This window comes from Myotis myotis, unplaced genomic scaffold (genome assembly GCF_014108235.1).
Source record: "Myotis myotis isolate mMyoMyo1 unplaced genomic scaffold, mMyoMyo1.p scaffold_m19_p_5, whole genome shotgun sequence".
NCBI lineage: Eukaryota > Metazoa > Chordata > Mammalia > Chiroptera > Vespertilionidae > Myotis > Myotis myotis.
Window position 1 is genome coordinate 46542477 of NW_023416357.1, and position 18809 is coordinate 46561285.

An 18809-nucleotide genomic window follows, 5' to 3' on the forward strand; every position below is an offset into this window, starting at 1 on the left:
TATTTCTGGAGAGAATTCTAAGTGCTGAATCAATGCTTGCAAACAGGAGGCAGGGGTGGACATTCCTCCTTATGTGTATTTGCACTAAAACATATATCTGTGCAGAAAAAGATCCCTGAAGATTAAATCCCTGAATTAACCATAGCCTCCTACATACTGACCATTCATTTGACAATAACTCCCTCACCTCCCGCTTCTCTACCTGACTTTGTTTTCATATGTTCTCTCTCTTTTGCCTCAAGATTAAACTCTCCATCCGAGCTTATGGTGTCACTCCCACTCCCCTGTCTTCCAGATAATTGAATTAAATGATATGAAACAAGTTTTAAAATGAACTACAATTATTTATCTAGCTTTCTTTATAAACTGCAGGGCTCCCCAGAGCCTTCAAAAGCTAATGAACACTGACAGTCTCCAAAAGGAAGAAAAAAGTGTAGTGTTCTTAAACTTATTTGGCCATAGGACTCCTGTTAGATGAAGCAATTATTTTATCTACACTAATTTCATAAGCTATTGAAGGCATATATCCTTTCCTAGAGGCTTTTTGTTCATTTGTTTTTGTCCTTTGCAGAGCGCAACATCATGGAAGATAAGGTTTTCGTAAATGACACATTAATGGGGTAATTGGTTAACCATGGTTGAGTTGTTCACTTATTTATTTAACAAATATTTATCAAGCACCTACTCTGAGCTTTTTAGGCATAGAAAATAGAGCAAAACCTAAACAAATCAAGTTCTTGCTCTTAGAAAGCTTACTTTCTTGAGGAAAGAATAACAACAAAAAATAAGTATATGGCAGATGATTAAAATAGTAAGAGAGAGGAATGAAGAGTAAAGAGATGGTGGAGTAAGGGTTTACAGAATGACATTTTATTTGAGGAAGCTGGAGAAGGGCACTCTGGAGAATCGTCGCTTGTTCAAAGATCTGACAAAAAGAATAAGTGAGTGGGCCTGTGGTTATCCAGGAGAGAGAGGTCCGGCAAGTGAACACAGAGGCGGAGGCCCCGAGTGGAGGCGGTCTTGGCAAGTTTGAGAACAGTGTGACCAGAGCAGGGTCAGCAGGATGGAGCAGGGTGGGGGACAATGTCAGAGATGCCAGAACAGAATGTGTCAGGCTCTTTCAATCACTATAAAACATTGGACTCTCCTCCAAGTGAAGTGGGAAACCATGGAAGGTTTTGCACACAGAATGACCTAATATCTGCTGTATTTGAAGAGGATTACTCTGGCTGTTGTCTTTAAAATAGACTAAGGACAAGTGTAAAGACAGCACAATCATTACGAGTATGTCATAGTGGATAATGGTGCCTTAGGGAAGAAGTGGAGGCTAAGAGGTGATCATAATCCAGATAAGTGTTTAAGTAATCACAGAGCATACAGAAGACACTGAATATAGATGACTCTTCTATGGAGGTTTATTGAAAAGCAGACAGAATAATAGTCTCTCTTCTTCTCTCTCCCCTTCCCTCATCTCTTCTCCCCTCTCACTGCACCTATTGAGAAGGTGTACATTCCTAATTACAAAACTTTGCTGTTTAAGACAGCTAGTGTACCATCTTCTCTGCTGCAAAATTAGCTCAGGTAAAATGAGTATTTATTTTTGTACCAATTTTTTCTACCATGATTAAAGAAAAAAATATTTAGAAAACCAATCATAGAAATAATAATGGTAGTTTATGATGTACAGAACTTCTAATTAAACATAACACTACATATATAAAGTTGCCTGGTCATCATCGACCTGAATCTAAAAGCAGGCAAAGAGCCCAGTTATTTCTATTTTACACATGAGAACACCAAGGCTTAGCATAATCATTAGTTCAAGTTCATAAGCCTTGTTAATAGCACAGAAGGACTTAAAATTTGAGTCTCTTCTACATTTCTGAACTAAACCCACTTCATGCCTTAATTTTCCAAGTAAACTATACTCATTTTATTTAGAAACTGAAGCAATTCCTTTATTTACCACTAAAAGAGTCTTTTTCAATGTTCAGGTGGAAGAATTCTCTTAGAAATATTCTAGTTTAAGATATATCTAATAAAATTATTAAGAACTCCAAAATATTTAAGAATAATTTGTTTCCAAAGGATATTGCCTTAAATTTCTTAAACTTATAGGTTATGGCATGATTGCAAAATCAATTAGGAATAGTGAGAGCAAAGTCAATCAAGTTACATTCTAAAAGCTGCTATTAGTAAATATCTACTCAATGCAATTGAAATTTCCAGATATCCAATTAAAATGTAAATGATAGTCTCTTTTTCATTATCATTATTGTGTTTTAGTATGTAATTATATTAGTTTGATTTACATATCCTTCTATTATAATGTTTTCTTTAAAACATTCTGTATTTTATATTAAGACTCAGCCAATGTGAAAGATGAAGCAATAGAATATATCTAAAGGCATCCAATCTTGTGGGACATTTAAAAATATCAAAATTTGAAAATTCAGTATCTTAAATAACATCATATATATTTAAGTTATTCATATATATGTATATGTGGGTAAATTAGATATTTTTCTCTAAAATTCAGGATGCTATTCTAACAATACTATTAAAAGCAGGAAACAAAAGTCAATAATAAGGCATACTGGAAATTATAATAATACATTTATTGCCCACAAATATGACATGAAGTAAAAAAAATTATAATGTTACTGAAATTCATTAACAAAAACCAAATATTTATGGTCCCAGTATAATTCACTGCAAACTATTTTACAATCTGAACATTGTTCAGTTTCTTCCAAGTCCTCATGACCACCTCAGTCCAACCTACCAATATCTCCCAGCTAGTCTCAGGCGTTCTATTCTTAACCCTAACAGAGCCTATTCTTCACCAGTGGCCAGTCATCCTCCAAACAGTTAATTCATGTACTTTCCGGCCTCTAAAGGTGCCCTTCCACAATTATAATCAAACACGAAGTCCTCTCTATTGCTTATGAAGCCCTACATCTTCTGTTCCTTGACTACTGCTCAGGTCTCCTCTTCACCCCTCTCCTCATCATTCTCTATTCTCCAAGCATATCTGTCTTAGGACTCTAAGTTTGCTACTTCATCTGGTTACCTGCCTGGCCCTCTCACTTCATTCATGTCTCTGCTCAAAGGTCACATGGCAGGAGAGAACTTCGGTGGCCATGCTCTAAAATGGCACTCAAATAACTCTGCTCCATAGTCCCTATCCTTATCCAATATAATAAAAGGGTAATGTGCAAATTGACCCTAATGGCAGAACGATCAGAACGATCACTCCACCAGTCACTATGAGGCGCACTGACCACCTCTCAGTCCCTTTCCGCAGCCAGCAGACTCTGATCACCTGATGGTGAATGGGGAACCGAGAGTGAGTGGTGGGGGGATGCAAGTGGCACCAGGCCAAGGCCCCCACCCCACCAGTTGCTCCACACACAGGGGGCGGCCCATGGGGGGGAGTGGGGCCGGCTGACCCCTTGGTCTCTTCTCCCAGCCATCAGGCTCCAATCTCCTGATGGTGAATGAGGAACCGGGGATGGGTGGCGGTGGGGGGCGGGGCCAGCAGCAGGCAGCCTGGGAAGATGGCCCTGATCACAGGCCAGGCCTAGGGACCGTACCCGCACATGAATTTCATGCACCAGGCCTCTAGTAATATATATTAGTACTTGATATTATGCAATACTAAGTTATATTTTTAAATTCAACTTTCAATTGAGATAATTTTAGATTCATGTACACTTGTAAAAAAATAACACAGAAGCATGCCATGTACACTTTATCTAGTTCCACTAATTAGTTACCATTTTGCAAAATTCTGATATAAAGCATAACTAAAATATTGATATTAACAGATCAATCTTATTCATATTTCTCTAGTTTTACTTATGCTTATTTGTGTGACTATAATGCTATATAATCTTATCATATCTGTAGGTTTGTGTAGGAACTGAATAGTCCCAATTAGGATACCTCATGTTGTCCTTTATAAACACACTCACCTCTGTCTCCTTACTTTCTAACACTTGGAACCCACTAATCTGTCCTCCATTTCTAAAATTTTGTCATTTCAACTATGTTTTATAATTGGAGTTATCTAGTAAATATCCTCTTAGGATTAGCCTTTTTTACTCAGCTTAATTTTCCTGGAGACAGTTCCTTCCTTTTCATCGCTGAGCAGTGAGTATGCCACTAAATACACACACACACACACACACACACACACACACACACACACACACACACACACCACTGTTTATTCACCTGTTGAAGGACACCAGGGTCCATTCCAGTTTTGGGGTATTGCCAATAAAACTTCCATGAACATCCAATACAGATTTTTGTGTGAACTTGAGTTTTCACTTCTCTGGGATAAATGCCCAAGAGTGCAATTGCTGGGCTGTATAGTAAATATGCTTGTCATAGTTTTTATTATCCCTTTTCCCTCTTGGAATGGAAGTCTTATGATACCAAGGACTTGGTTACTTTGGTTTAGTGTTACATCCCAATGTCCAGAAGAGTGCTTAGCACAGAGTCAGGTGTAAGCATATGCCTGTTGAATGACTACACCTCAGAGCCATATAGAGATGCATTCCCATGTGCACAAGTGCTACTGCTTTTATAACTGAATGTGGTGAAATGAGTCTGCAGAAACTCTCCATGGTAGAGACATGGCACCTGTCCCCCAACCTGCCTGAGGTGTCAGTTTGAGCCCTGAATGAAAGGGCAGTTAGGGCAGGAAGCAGAAAGGCTGAGCAGTAAAAGGGTGTGTGAGTCTCTAGGACAGTGATGGCGAACCTATGACACGCGTGTCAGAGGTGATACGCGAACTCATTTTTTTGGTTGATTTTTCTTTGTTAAATGGCATTTAAATATATAAAATAAATATCAAAAATATAAATCTTTGTTTTACTATGGTTGCAAATATCAAAAAATTTCTATATGTGACATGGCACCAGAGTTAAGTTAGGGTTTTTCAAAATGCTGACAAACCGAGCTCAAAAGGTTTGCCATCACTGCTCTAGGAAAAGCCATACAACTCTCAATCCCAAGAAACACAATACAACCCACTCTCATTAAATTGACTCAGATTGCCCTGATATCCTTCAGATCATGTGCATCTCAGTTGCCTGGTGGCCACCAGCAGAAGACAGAGTAGCCTGCCCCTGAGCTGTATTTTCAAGGTGGGATCAATAGCAGAGCCAGGGAGTTTGTATTCATTCCTAAGCACTTGTGCCAACCTAGTAATAATAAGTAAGCTCTCATAAAATACGTGTTTCATGTGTGAAAAAATAATTTATTTCCTGACAGGACTTGGAGGACTTCAGAGGAGAATGAGGTTCTACATGGGCAAATGGTATGAAAATGGCAGCTAACAGCAACAGGAATTTGGAAATCAATTTTAACTTCACCACAAGCTAGGAGGCCTAGAAAATTTGGATTACACACAACCATTTTTTACAGATCTGTATTTGTGGTACCATCTCTATTCCTGGAGAGATCCTTTATAAAATCCTAGGTGAATCAGTTCTATTAGTATAAATATAGCAATTCTGTTAGTATAAATACACCACCTTCATGAGTATAACCTTCTGGCAAAATTTGTTTAACATATTTCTGTTCAGAGTCTATGTTTTACTGACAATCAGATTTCTTTCAATAAGTAACAGGGGGGAAAGACTGTCCAGCTGTTATATAAATAGCAATTTTAAAATATTTTGAGTTTGTGACTATCTGAGAATTTCGTTGCAAATATCACAACATCTGCATTTGAATAGCATCTCTATGTAAACATCCATTCTATACATCTGCCAGGAGGGTGCATTTTGTGAGACTCCCACAAAGGATGAAAACAGCCAAATAAAAATGCCTTGGAATTCTAAGGGATAATATATTTTAAGGACGGTAAGTTAATATGTTCCTCTGGATTGATTCTTTCAATCTTTTAAGGGTTCTTGCTGTAAGATAATTTGCAGTATAGGAAGCAAAGACTGAATGAAAATAAAATTCAATAAGTTTGCATGATTATACATTTAGTCTGGGATTCCATGTGTGTAGCCTAAGCTTGGTTTCTCTTTGAGTATTTCTCTGCTTATCTCCCTTTAAGGCATAGTAATTCCTCACAGCATGGTTCTAGAACACTGACTCCCACCCTTGGCTGCACATTAGAATCATCTGGGGAAGTTTTAAAGCTCCTAATGCCTACACCATACACCAGAACTGTTGAATAAGAATCTCCGGGGTGGGAGCTAGGCATCAGTATTTTTCATTGGTCCCCAGGTGACTCTAATGTGCAGCCAAGGCTGAGAACCAGTGTTCTAGAATCATTGGTGTCAGGTTCACTAGGGTACTTGTTAGTAGTCAGATCTGGGTCCAAATTTAATTTATTAAATTGGAATATCTATGAATGAGCAAGAGAAATCTGAATATTTATCTGCACTGCCAGATGGTTTATATGTACACCAAGTTTAAGAACATCTGCCTTATAGAGCCAGGGGGCTAACATTTACCTGCAAAAACAACAGTGAACAGGACAATTTGAAATCTCTACCCACAGTCAGAAAAATCTTTGGGGGTTGGAGATGAGTCCATTTTGAAAGTTTTCTTAGAGGTCTTTATATTTAACCCATGTAAGTTATATAGTTTACAAGTGTCAGTTGTAACTCCAAGTAATTCCATGCAGCTTTGAAGATAATACTTTATTAGAGCAAATTCATCCTCTAGTGGAAAAGCGAAAATAAAGAGGCCATCAAGGCAAAATTAGAAAGAGTAATTTAAAAAATAAATAAATAATTACCTATTAGAATGAAGCATGTTAAGATAGGAATTCTTACAGAAAAGCATAAAGCTACAAATGGAGCTTCCTACTATTTTTTTCTAAAAAACTACAATTAAAATTATTTCAAAGTAAGGGAAATATTAAGGACCAATAAGAAGCACCAATAAATTAAGAAATATTAGTCCATTAGGCATAGGGAAGCAGGGCAAAGGATTATTAAATCCAATTTTCATAAGCATGTTATTTCCAGAACATAACACAATGTGAGGTTCTCAGGGTTTGTTGAATTGAATTAAATTGAATTTTTTATAAGAAAACTGAAGCTCAGAACCATTAAGTGTTAACTGACTTTCCATCACTTGATCAAAATAGAACAGCATCAAAACCCAGGTCTAATCCAGAATTATCGCCCTTACAGCATGCTTCCTCCAGTATAATTTGGAAATGAAAGGTCATTCTTTAAGCCAGTTGTCCTCAACTTGGGGCGTGTAAGGATCATATAGATGTTTTAACTTGTGCCAGGCCAGCCGCTCCCTACATTAACTATATCCAGGATACTGACCAAAGATATTGATTCAATAAGGCTGAGGTGGGGGGAGAAACCAAGATGGCGGCATAGGTAAACACAGGAGTTTGCTGCCTTGAACAACCACTTCAAAAATACAACTAAAAGACAGAACGGACATCATCCAGAACCACAGGAAGGCTGGCTGAGTGGAAATTCTACAACTAGAAGGAAAGAAAAAAGCATACCGAGACTCAGAGGAGGTGCAGTGAGGAAGTAAAATACTAAGATGCAGAGGTGCATGTGGAGTGAGCTGGTGGCTGAGGGTGAGGTTGTCATTTTCAATCAGGAGGGAGTCTCAGGCTCTGAGCTCCAGTTCCGGGCAAGTCTCTAGGGACCCAGACTCATACAAGAGAAGCGGGACTGTCTGGCATCGCTCAGAACCCTAGGGCAGCTTTTTCTCCAAGGGGCTTACAGCAATTACCAGGACATTGAGAAGCAGCATCTCTGAGGGCAGGACTGAGAACAGCCATAACTGCTAGCCCCGCCCTGTTAATCCCGTGGGACCAGCCCCATCCAAGCCCTACAGGGAGGCTTTTGCTGGATAGCCTGAGGCAAAGGCTAGATTAGCACCTCCCTAGAGATCCAGGAGCCAGGAAACCCAGAGGTCAGAGTGGGACTATCCAGTTTGCAGCCCCCTGGAACCATAAAGGACACACTCAGGGGGCAGACTCAGTGAGCACCAAAGCCCCATTGAAGCAAGTCTTGCCCCGGAGGGGTGTCTCCAGCACAGAAGTTCTCCCACTGCAGACACAGCTGATTCTCACAGCCAATTGGCCTGGAGGTCAATTCCTCCCAGTGATACCTACAACAATCAAGGCTTAACTACAACAAGACTGTGCACAAAGACTACAAGGGGGTGCACCAAGAGTGTCCTCCTCAGGTAATTGGGGAGGCTGAACCACTGGGCCCTAGAGGACACGTAGCACAGAAAACCACTTTATCAATACAGGGAAGCATAAGAAATGCAGAGACAAAGAAAAAGGACACAAGTGACAGAAATGGAGGAAAGCAAACTATAGGATATAGAGTTCAAAACCACACTTTTAAGGTTTTTCAAGAATTTTCTAGAAACCACTGATAAACTTAATGAGATCTATAAGAAATCTAATGAGACCCTCGAGGTTGTGATAAAGGACCAACTAGAAATTAAGCATACACTGACTGAAATAAAGAATATTATACAGACTCCTAACAGCAGACTAGAGGATCGCAAGAATCAAGTCAAAGACTTGAAATACGAAGAAGCAAAACACCCAACCAGAAAAGCAAAATGAAAAAAGAATCCAAAAATATGAAGATAGTGTAAGGAGCCTCTGGGACAACTTCAAGCATACCAACATCCGAATTATAGGGGTGCCAGAAGAAGAGAGAGAGCAAGATATTGAAAACCTCTTTGAAGAAATAATGACAGAAAACTTCCCCTACCTGGTGAAAGAAATAGACTTACAAATCCAGGAAGTGCAGAGAACCCCAAACAAAAAGAATCCAAAGAGGACCACACCAAGACATATCATAATTAAAATGCCAAGAGCAAAAGACAAAGAGAGAATCTTAAAAGCAGCAAGAGAAAGAAAGTCAGTTACCTACAAGGGAGTACCCATACGACTGTCAGCTGATTTCTCAACAGAAACTTTGCAGGCCAGAAGGGAGTGGCAAGAAATATTCAAACTGATGAATGCCAAGAACCTACAACCAAGATTACTTTATCCAGCAAAGCTATCATTCAGAATTGAAGGTCAGATAAAGAGCTTCACAGATAAGAAAAAGCTAAAGGAGTTCATCACCACCAAATCAGTATTATATGAAATGCTGAAAGGTATCCTTTAAGAAGAGGAAGAAGAAGAAAAAGGTAAAGATACAAATTATGAACAACAAATACACATCTATCAACAAGTGAATCTGAAAATCAAGTGAATAATCTGATGAACAGAATGAACTGGTGATTATAATAGAATCAGGGGCATAGAAAGAGAGTGGACTGGCTATTCTTGGGGGGGGGGGGAAGGAGTGAGGGGGATGCGGGAAGAGACTGGTCAAAAATTGTGTACCTATGGATGAGGACAGTGGGTGGGGAGTGAGGGAGGAGGGTGGGGTGGGAACTGGCTGGAGGGGAGTTATGGGGGGAAAAAAGAGGAACAAATGTAATAATCTGAACAATAAAGATTTAATTAATAAAAAAAAAGGCTGAGGTGGGACCAGATTCTGTATGTTTAACAAGCACCACCTAACAAATAAAACAAGCAATTGCCAAATATGTTATTAATACAACTAGCAGTGCTCTTTAAAACAGCAAATCTCATTGGCTAACTCTGAGAAAAGTGAAATAGGTAAGGTACACGAATAAAATGACTCAGTAAGTATTTGTCAAATGTATAAATCAATTGATCAATAGTATACCATTAAGACCAAATGGTTTGCCCTGACCGGTTTGGCTCAGGGACAGAGCGTCGGCCTGCGGACTCAAGGGTCTCGGGTTCGATTCCAGTCAAGGGCATGTACCTTGGTTGCGGGCACATCCCCAGTGGGGAGTGTGCAGGAGGTAGCTGATCGATGTTTCTCTCTCATCGATGTTTCTAACTCTCTATCCCTCTCCCTTCCTCTCTGTAAAAAAATCAATAAAATATACTTAAAAAAAAAAAGACCAAATGGTTTTACAATAGTTATTATAATATACAAAGAGGAAAATTTTAGGTTAGATGTTCTTCTGGCCAACTTTCTCAGTGGGAAAGGGGACTAGAGAGCATATTATCTTGAGCTAATCTGATAAAATGGGCCACTTCTGTAGCAGTCCCTTTTTCTTTCTGGGCTTGGTGGGCACGTGGAACAGCTCCTCTTCCTCAAAGAATAGGAACCAAGAAAATGTGCTCTTAAAAGGAATCCAAGGCTGCCGTGCTGTGTAGGTAGGGAAGAAAGCTCAGAATGGCTTCCTTGGTAAGATGGGCAAAGAGTTCTGGGAATAAAGAAATGGTCCCTCCCTAAGGCATTAGATTTGTTACTGGCAACAGATATAATACGATTACTCTTAGCCATATTATATTTGGCTCCCAACAGAAAACTGATTGCTTAGGAATGAATGCCTTACAAAAGTCTAAACTCTAGACAATTTTGGTATTTAATTCATTCTGTAATTTACATTTTATAATTACACACACCCACATACACACACATCTATATACATATACATACTACATGTTTCATATTATTGTGTGACATTTTAAGAACATGTATAATTTGGTAATTCTATATAAAACAATTATTACTCATTATTAGTCTAATAAAGTTATAACCTGATGCTATTCTCATTACCACAAAAAAAGTATATGTAATGGCTAAAATCCAAAACACTGACAAAAACATGCTATTGAGAATACAGGACACAGGAACTCTCATTTACCTCTGATAAGTATGCAAAATGACACAGCCACTATGGAAGGCAGTTTAAAGTTTCTTATAAAGATAGATGTACTCTTACCAATTCATCCAGCAGTAACACTCCCAGATAGTTATTCAAATGAGTGGAAAATAGGTCTAACAAAATCCTGCACCTGAATGTTTGTAGCAACTTTATTCATAAATTCCCCAAATGAAAGCAACAAAATGTTCTTCAAATAGATGAATAAATAAACAAACTGTTGTGCACCCATAAAATGAAATATGATGCAGCATTTTTTTTTTTAAACTGTCAGGTCATTAAAAGACATGGAAGAACCTTAAATGCCACTGGTAAGTGAAAAAGTTAGTCGGAAAAGTCTACACACTATATGATTCCAACTACATACTATAGTATTCCAACTATGTGACATTCTAGAAAAGGAAAACTATAGAAATAGTAAAAAAAAAAAAAAACAGTGGTTGCCCAGGGCAGTGGGTGGGAGAAGGGATGAATAGGTGGAGCACTAAGGTCAGTGAAACTATTCTGTATGAAGCTAGGGTGGATACATGATATTATGTATTTTTTAAAAACTAAATACCTCTATAATATAAACAGTGAACCAAAATATAAACCAAAATATTGAGTAATAATGTATTAACATTATTTTATCAATTACAAAAAACATAGCATATCAATACAAGATGTTAATAATAGGGGAAACTACGTAGGAGAGATATATAATAATGCGCTGTTCAATATTTCCACAAACCAAAAGCCGTTCTAAAAACTAATATTTACTATTTTTTAAAAGAATATATAGGTAATATTAATGCTGGTACTAAAGCCTTTTTTCCTAATTTGCAGCATATTGACAAATTAATCATTAAAGTATATGTATTGACTATGTATTTGTCATGTCTGTATCATGAAACATAAATTTTTTTAACTACTTAGCTATATTACCAGAGATATTTAATTCACATTCTGTCATATAGAACTAAATTAAATAGTTCCCCCATATGCAAATGTCTGAAGAATTTTTAAAATTCTTTTCCCAAAAGGAATGTCATATTCTAGTGGTAATCTCTCATTTTCATTGATTTTCAATAAAGTTTTGATTTGCAAAAGCCACACTAAATATTTTGCCTATAATTACCATTCTGTAACTGAATGCAAAGCTGCTACCTTAATTTATGAGATGATTACTTTTAGCTACTGAGAGCCTTGGGCAGTATTTCTCAAACTTCAATATCCTTGGGTGTCAACTGGGGATCATTCTAGTTGGTTTAAGGTGGCACCTGACAATGTGCATTTCTAACAAGTTTCCAGGCATCGCTAATGCATAACCACACATTGAGTATCAAGGTTTTAGAACATATCTGGGCCATAAAACTATTACCACTGGAGGGAAAACCCAAATGCCTACAAGTTCTTGCAAGGCATTAAAAGTGCTGCTTTGGTTTTCTCCTACCTGGAAAAGCTCTCGGGGCTCCCAGGGCTTTTAAATTCTTTCAATTTAATCTATAAAGAGGAAGGCTTGATAACCTTTATACAGTAAGCAAGCTACCCATTTAGTCATAATACTCTCCTAGCTGGTGTGAAACAAAGATAATCTATTTCCAGTTCAATTCCTCAACTTCTATGTCTTCAATTGCAGAAAGGTCAAGTGATTGGCTTGAGGTCACTTATCCAATAACTGTAAAGGTCAGGTGTCAAATCCAGGTCTCTGATTCCAAAACCAGTTCTTTCCCTCCATTTTCTGTTGCTTCTAATAGTGATGCACTTCAGAGAATAGGGATCAACTTGTTTACACCACAAAATCCCAGTTCTGAATTGAATAGTAAAGCCTAGGGCTTTCCACTGAAATTCCTAACATGGATTTACAGTTGGTGGGAGATCAGCTGCTGTGGGGGGTTTCTTTGTGCTTCACAATAAGTCTTGAAATTCAACATGTTATGTGGATTAATGAGCTTATTTGAGGATGGTGTAATCTATGAGAGAAAAATGTGGATATTCTACTGTAGAGCAGTGGTTCTCAACCTTCCTAATGCCGCGACCCTTTAATACAGTTCCTCATGTTGTGGTGACCCCCAACCATAAAATTATTTTCATTGCTACTTAGTAACTGTAATTTTGCTACTGTTATGAATCATAATAAATATCTGATATGCAGGATGTATTTTCATTGTTACAAATTGAACATAATTAAAGCATAGTGATTAATCACAAAAACTATATGTAATTATATATGTGTTTTCCGATGGTCTTAGGCGACCCCTGTGAAAGAGTCATTTGACCCCCAAAGGGTCACGACCCACAGGTTGAGAACTGCTGTTATATAGAATGGGGACAACAATGATTTGTTCTATTTCTCCAAACATGATGGTTCTTTTGAAAGGGCTCACGTCCAGCCAATGTGTGGGAGTCAGAGGCAGGTGGACTGCGCCCCACCTGTGTATGTCACCCATGATGATTGGATGTCTACAACGGGACTTCTAGGCTATTAGAGATAACTGAAACGAAAACATTTCTTCACAATATGAAGAAAACAAAGCCCAGAGGTGTGAGAAGAGTTTTGTGTTGTTGTACAGATATTAATTGGAACTTAGATTTGGAGTTTCCCAACCTCTGGTTTAAGGGCTAGCCCCAACTTCTCATTGACATCAACAGTAGTTTAGGGTGAAGTGACTCATAAATATGAAATATTTAAGTGACATTAGGATCGTCACGTGCCTTCCAGACACTGCCTTTTTAAGGATTCCTAACGGTAAGAATCTGCCTGTGTATTTTTACCCTCTCTCTCTCCTGAGGCCCTGCAGCACAGAAAAGAGGAAGTTGGGCGGGTATGACCTTTGGGTGTAATTCCTGCCTCTGAGCACTGTTCTAATTCCAAGGGAGGGATCTTCTGTAAGTGTGTGTGCGGTATGCAGGCAGCTCTGAATTAAGGAGCTCAAGTTGGGTAGCCTGACTGTCTTCTTCTGGGCACTACTCTGACACATCTTGTAGTTTTGTTAATAAGTGAGTTTGGGATATTGTCTTCATGGGATTTAGTAAACATCAACTAAATGAAGGGCAACCAGGATTCTGGGCTCCCAACTCTGTCTCTCTGGGGAAGTGTTGAGGGATTCATGTGTGGAGGCTGAGCAATGATGCCACCATAGGGGAGAATCAGCCTCAGCAAGTCAGGACCCAGGCTGAGAAAAACAGTAGCTCTCAGTTCCTCTTCGGTGACCTGAGCTCAGAGACAATTACAAATGCCGGTTGTAAGGAGCACAAATGCCCCTTGTCCTCTCACAGGCTTCACAGAATTCCACAAACTCCCGGGGATGGCAAGTCCCCAGAAAAGTATAAAATGCCCCCAAAGTCTCAGAGCCAGGAGACACACTATATTTTTTACTGGTGGTTGGAAATCTGGCTCTGACTGACACACCCACCTTGGGCTTAGGCATTCCTAACACCAAGGTCTTAATGACCACTATTCAGGCTCCTGTCTCCACGAGTCCCACCATGTGTCATGCATCCCCCTGTTCTCCTCCCTCTGGCCAACATCCTATCCCCCATCACGACTCGGTTCACAGGCCGCAGCCTCTGTGAGAGCCTCCCTGACAGGCCAGTGTGGCCGTCCTGCTTGCTGAACCCCTGAAGCAGTTAAGGGCCCCCCCCCCCCCGGCTCATTTGGCATTTATGCTGAGCTTTACTTCTGAGAAGAAATCATCACAAGTGGATATATTTTGTTTAACTTCCCAGGATAAATAAGAATGGGGATAAAGGAGAAAAGTGCAAATACCACACTTGTTGAACTTTCAAAGATTTTCATGCAAAAATGCCAACATGTTAAGAAGGAGGAAACTGGCTTATAGATAGAGCAGGGGGAGGGAGGGTGTTTTATTTTCTGGGTATCATCTCTCAAGCTAGTCTGCAAAATTATATCTGGAAATCTTGAAGAATGTAGCTTCATGACAACTATAAAAGAAAGAGACAGGTATCCGTTTAATATAAAGAGCTACATTTTGCAAGTGTGGCTGAACAATAATGAAAAGGGCAACAAAAGCCCGACAGTCCCCATGCCACAGAGAGGACAGAACACAGTCTAGGAGGCCTTGCCTGGGGAGGTGGTGTATTCAGTGTGCAAGAAGCAGCATTAGCCAACTGCCAGGGCTCTTCGCTGCTCAGAGATTCTATTATTCCACTCCAAACAAAAATGATAATGACTTGTATACTTTGCAATCAATAACAATAAAAGCACAATGACCATGGATAACTTACTGTGCTGACAATGAATCCCATTAAATCCTCGGGGACATTTACAAACATAGCCTATGAAAGTGTCCCCGCGATATGCTTCACTTATTTCACAGGTTCCTCCATTATGGCATGGATTAGGAATGCAGGGACCTGAAAGACAGAAAAAAAAAATATTGCTGCATAATGCATATGCTCTAAAGTAGACATTAGGTCAACATTTTATGGTTAACCGTTTTATAGAGAAGTGTTTTGAATATTAATGGCATAGCAAAATATATGAGTTGTGTCAGCTATGAGGATCAATGGGCTTGTATCCTGGTTGAACCACTTCCTAGCCCTGTGGTCTTGAAGGGTTTATTTAACCCTTTTTTGCCTCAATATCACTTTCTATTAAATGTCAATACTAATAGAATCTACCTCAAATAGTAATAATACAGATTTTTTTAAAAAAAACAGAGCAGTGTCTGACACACATACTAAGCATGCAAAAAATTAGCACTAAGTGTAGGTTTTAAGGTCTCAGAATTGTAACATGCCTTTTGCATGTTTACAAACTAATACTGGATGGCAATTCCTGCAGCTATTCAGGCAGCTCTGTACCCTGCTGGTGAGAGAATAAACCTGCAAATTGACTGTAGCCATATAGGCCAAGTGATGTGGATATAGCTGGCTGCAATATTTTATAGACTATGTATTGAGAGTTGGTGGTGGGGCATACTTCTGGAGAATCATAAGTTTTGCCAATCCATAAGAATAGCTCAACAAAAGTTGCAAATATAGAGAAAGGGTAATAGTCAATTATAAGTGTTGAGAAAATGACTTCACTAGAGTGACTGGTTCCTGTGAGGCCAATATGCAGTGGTGTTCAGGCTCTCCTGGAGAGAACCATGCCGGCACTGTGGGGTGTAGAGCTGGGCCAGTCTACCCAGACCTGGAACTCCCCTAATGCACCTTCTTTATTCGGGGTGCTCCTTTGGTATGGTTGAGGTTTTCTCAAATGTCATGCCAAACTAAGGGTTTTTCTATACAATCTGCCTTCCTTCCTTTTAACCCTTTAGAGGTAACAGGCTCCTACTTCTGCTTCCTCTCCCCTTTTGTTCATCACAACCATCTCCCAGTAAATCCTTGGCACCTTTAATTGTGTCTCATAGTTGGCTTTTTAGAAGATGCAAATTGACTCAGGGAAGATTCCAGAATGGAGATTCCGAAGAAGGGAAGAGACAAGTTGAAGAAAGAAAAAGCTTATCCTGGGTGATGAAGAAACACCAAGGGAAACAGTATACTATAATTTTGTTTATTGTCTGTTTTAATTGGACAGAGTAAAACGCCTGTATAAGTGAACGAGAAATCACTGAAGAGAAAGTTAAGACGTATGTATCAGAAAAAGAAAGCAGGAGTAACCAAGTATCTGATTATGTGTGAAGTGTGAATTCAGAGTCCTGGAGGCTATCAGTCAAGAAAAAGAGCAAATAGTTTCAGAACAGACTAGAGTGAAGGCAAAAGGGTTTGGCACAAGAATAGTGATAACTTGAGACAACCGGTGGGAGCTTCAATAGGCAAGGCTGTTGGAAGTGTGCAATAGTGAATGGTACTCAAGCAAGGGTCAAAGCCACCTAAGGACTTACGGAGAGAAAGGGAAAGTCACCGTCATCACTTTGAGCAGTGGGACAGGACGTCAGCAACAGGAACCACTGTAGGGGCTGGGCAATGTCATCTTGCATTGAGGCAAGACTTTCTAACTCTACTTCTTTCTCCAGCAGCTGTCTTTGACACTTGGTGTTTTTCGGTTTAAAATTTTGTGAAACTTAGTGGTTGAAGGACCAAATAAAGAAATGCATGACATAGGAAACAATGTGGCAACTCTATCGTGGCTGGATCTTTACTTCTTGATAGGGCTGGCTTTGCAGAGTGAAAAGAAATCAATGTATCTGTGATCTTTCTCCAGATTTCTCAATACCAGTACATTTTCTTAAGTGGGCAGTTGAGTGCAGGGAAGTACATGTCAATTAAACAAACCAACACCAGCCCATGAGGAAATGCATTGCCAATGATTGAGACAGGAAGAGGGTGCATTACCAATCATCAGTTTGTGGCAATTTGAATCGTTTTCTTCTAATACTAAGAAGTACCAATCATGCTTCAGAACATATTTCTCCTCTTCTTTCTCAGTTTCTAGTTGTTTTGTCCTTTCAAATGAATTAACATTTGATGATGACTTATAATTTACAAATTATTTTCACATAAATCATCTCACTGATTCCACACAGTAACTTGATGAGATAGTTGTCATTACCATTCTCTTTTACATTCTTAAAAAATGAAGGTCAGAGAGATTAGATAATGTATCTCAAATAAACTTCTATAAGTGATACATTTAGGTTGCAAACTAAGAATGTGTGATTCTAAAAGAGACCCTTCCTTAGAGAATCAACTAATTAGGGAAAAGAGAATAAAAACGTTATTAGAGTTTTGATTCACCATTTCACTTCAAATTAAAAATATAGATGATGTAGACCTATGTTATTAACTGGAAACATTAACTGCTAAACTAAAAATAAATCTAAATAATTATAGTCAAAGAATTACATACTTTCAAACAAATAAGGAGCCTCGGAGATACCCACTCCCATCTTTCCATTTTGCCAATGAGAAAACAAAGTCTAATCAGCATGCAGTGGTTTCCCTCCCCCCCAAAAAGAGCAGTTAATACGAGGAAAATTGGGTTTAAGGAATTGAATCTCAGAGGAAGAAAGTTATTAAAACCAAAAATGATTAAGCTATTCCTGACCCCTCAAGAGAGTGATGCAATTTATATAAGAAAGAAAATAAATATTTTCCATGTTCCCTTCCACAGAGTTGGTGGGATGAGAGAAGGATTAAAAAAAAAACACCACAAACGCCACCACCCTCTCAAAAAACAACAAAAGAACTAATAAGGCTCTGCCAGTTCTTGGGAACTGTTAAAGCTGTGACTCCAAAGCACGTGGCTGATGGAAGTTACTTTGAAGAAGGGCAAATATGATCCTGGGAGAGATGACACTCTTTTCTCAAGCCTGCTGCATCTGTGGAGAAGTAGAACGTAGCTAGCAGCCGAGGATGAGTTCGTGGGCCTGTGCAATAAAGGGGAGAGCATAGGGGTGGAGGGGGAAGCCCAGGAGAGGCGACCCCAGAGGCAGAGCTGGAAGGAGACTTCAGGAAGAGAGGGGGTCCGGCAGAGAGTTGTGATGTGTAATATGTCAGGAAAAGTAGCCCGTAAGAAATTGTGATGCCTACAATTCAAGTTGACATGGGTCTGCACAGCTCTTATGTGAACTCTCTCTGCTGGAGTACCCAGATATGCACTCACATCTGCTAGACACAGACCTGTGTGTGGTGTTTGGGGAAACCAAGGGGGAGGGCTGAGCATTCCTCTGGCTCATCCTGGCAGAAGGAAAGAAGTGTTACAGCATATGATGCCAAGGGAGTCAAGAATTCATTGTGTGCAGAAGCCTCAAGACAGAGCTAACAGAGGTGTTTAAAGTCCTAGACCCTCTAGATATTTCCTGAGGGCAGAGGTGAAGCCTGCCCAGCAATCTGGGCACTGCCTCTGGGATCCCCAAAAAACATGAGCTAGAGAGTTGGAGCTCATTTTATTTACACACAAAAGACACCATGATTTCAGCTGACAGCTGGGTCTCAGAAAAAGATGACCTATTACAGAGGTTGTGACTATTGTATTTCTCCTATCCCAAGAAATTCAGTGATTTTCATTAAAGGGTGAGGGAGAAGGAAGGCAAATGGGAAAAGGATTTAATGTCTGGAGTGCCTTGTATGCTAGGCAACATGAAAGATACATTATATATATAATATTTTAATGTAATATAATATAT

General features: G+C 39.2%; 1 protein-coding gene across 2 annotated transcripts in view; it reads right to left on the reverse strand.

Moving 5' to 3' along the window:
• EDIL3 (EGF like repeats and discoidin domains 3) overlaps positions 1 to 18809 on the reverse strand; it is a 409273-nt gene that overhangs the window by 194712 nt on the left and 195752 nt on the right. For both annotated transcript variants that reach the window (XM_036309338.1, XM_036309337.1), the window contains one exon: positions 14962 to 15090. In XM_036309338.1, coding sequence (XP_036165231.1) covers positions 14962 to 15090 — 129 coding nt within the window. The remainder of the gene's footprint in view (positions 1 to 14961; positions 15091 to 18809) is intronic.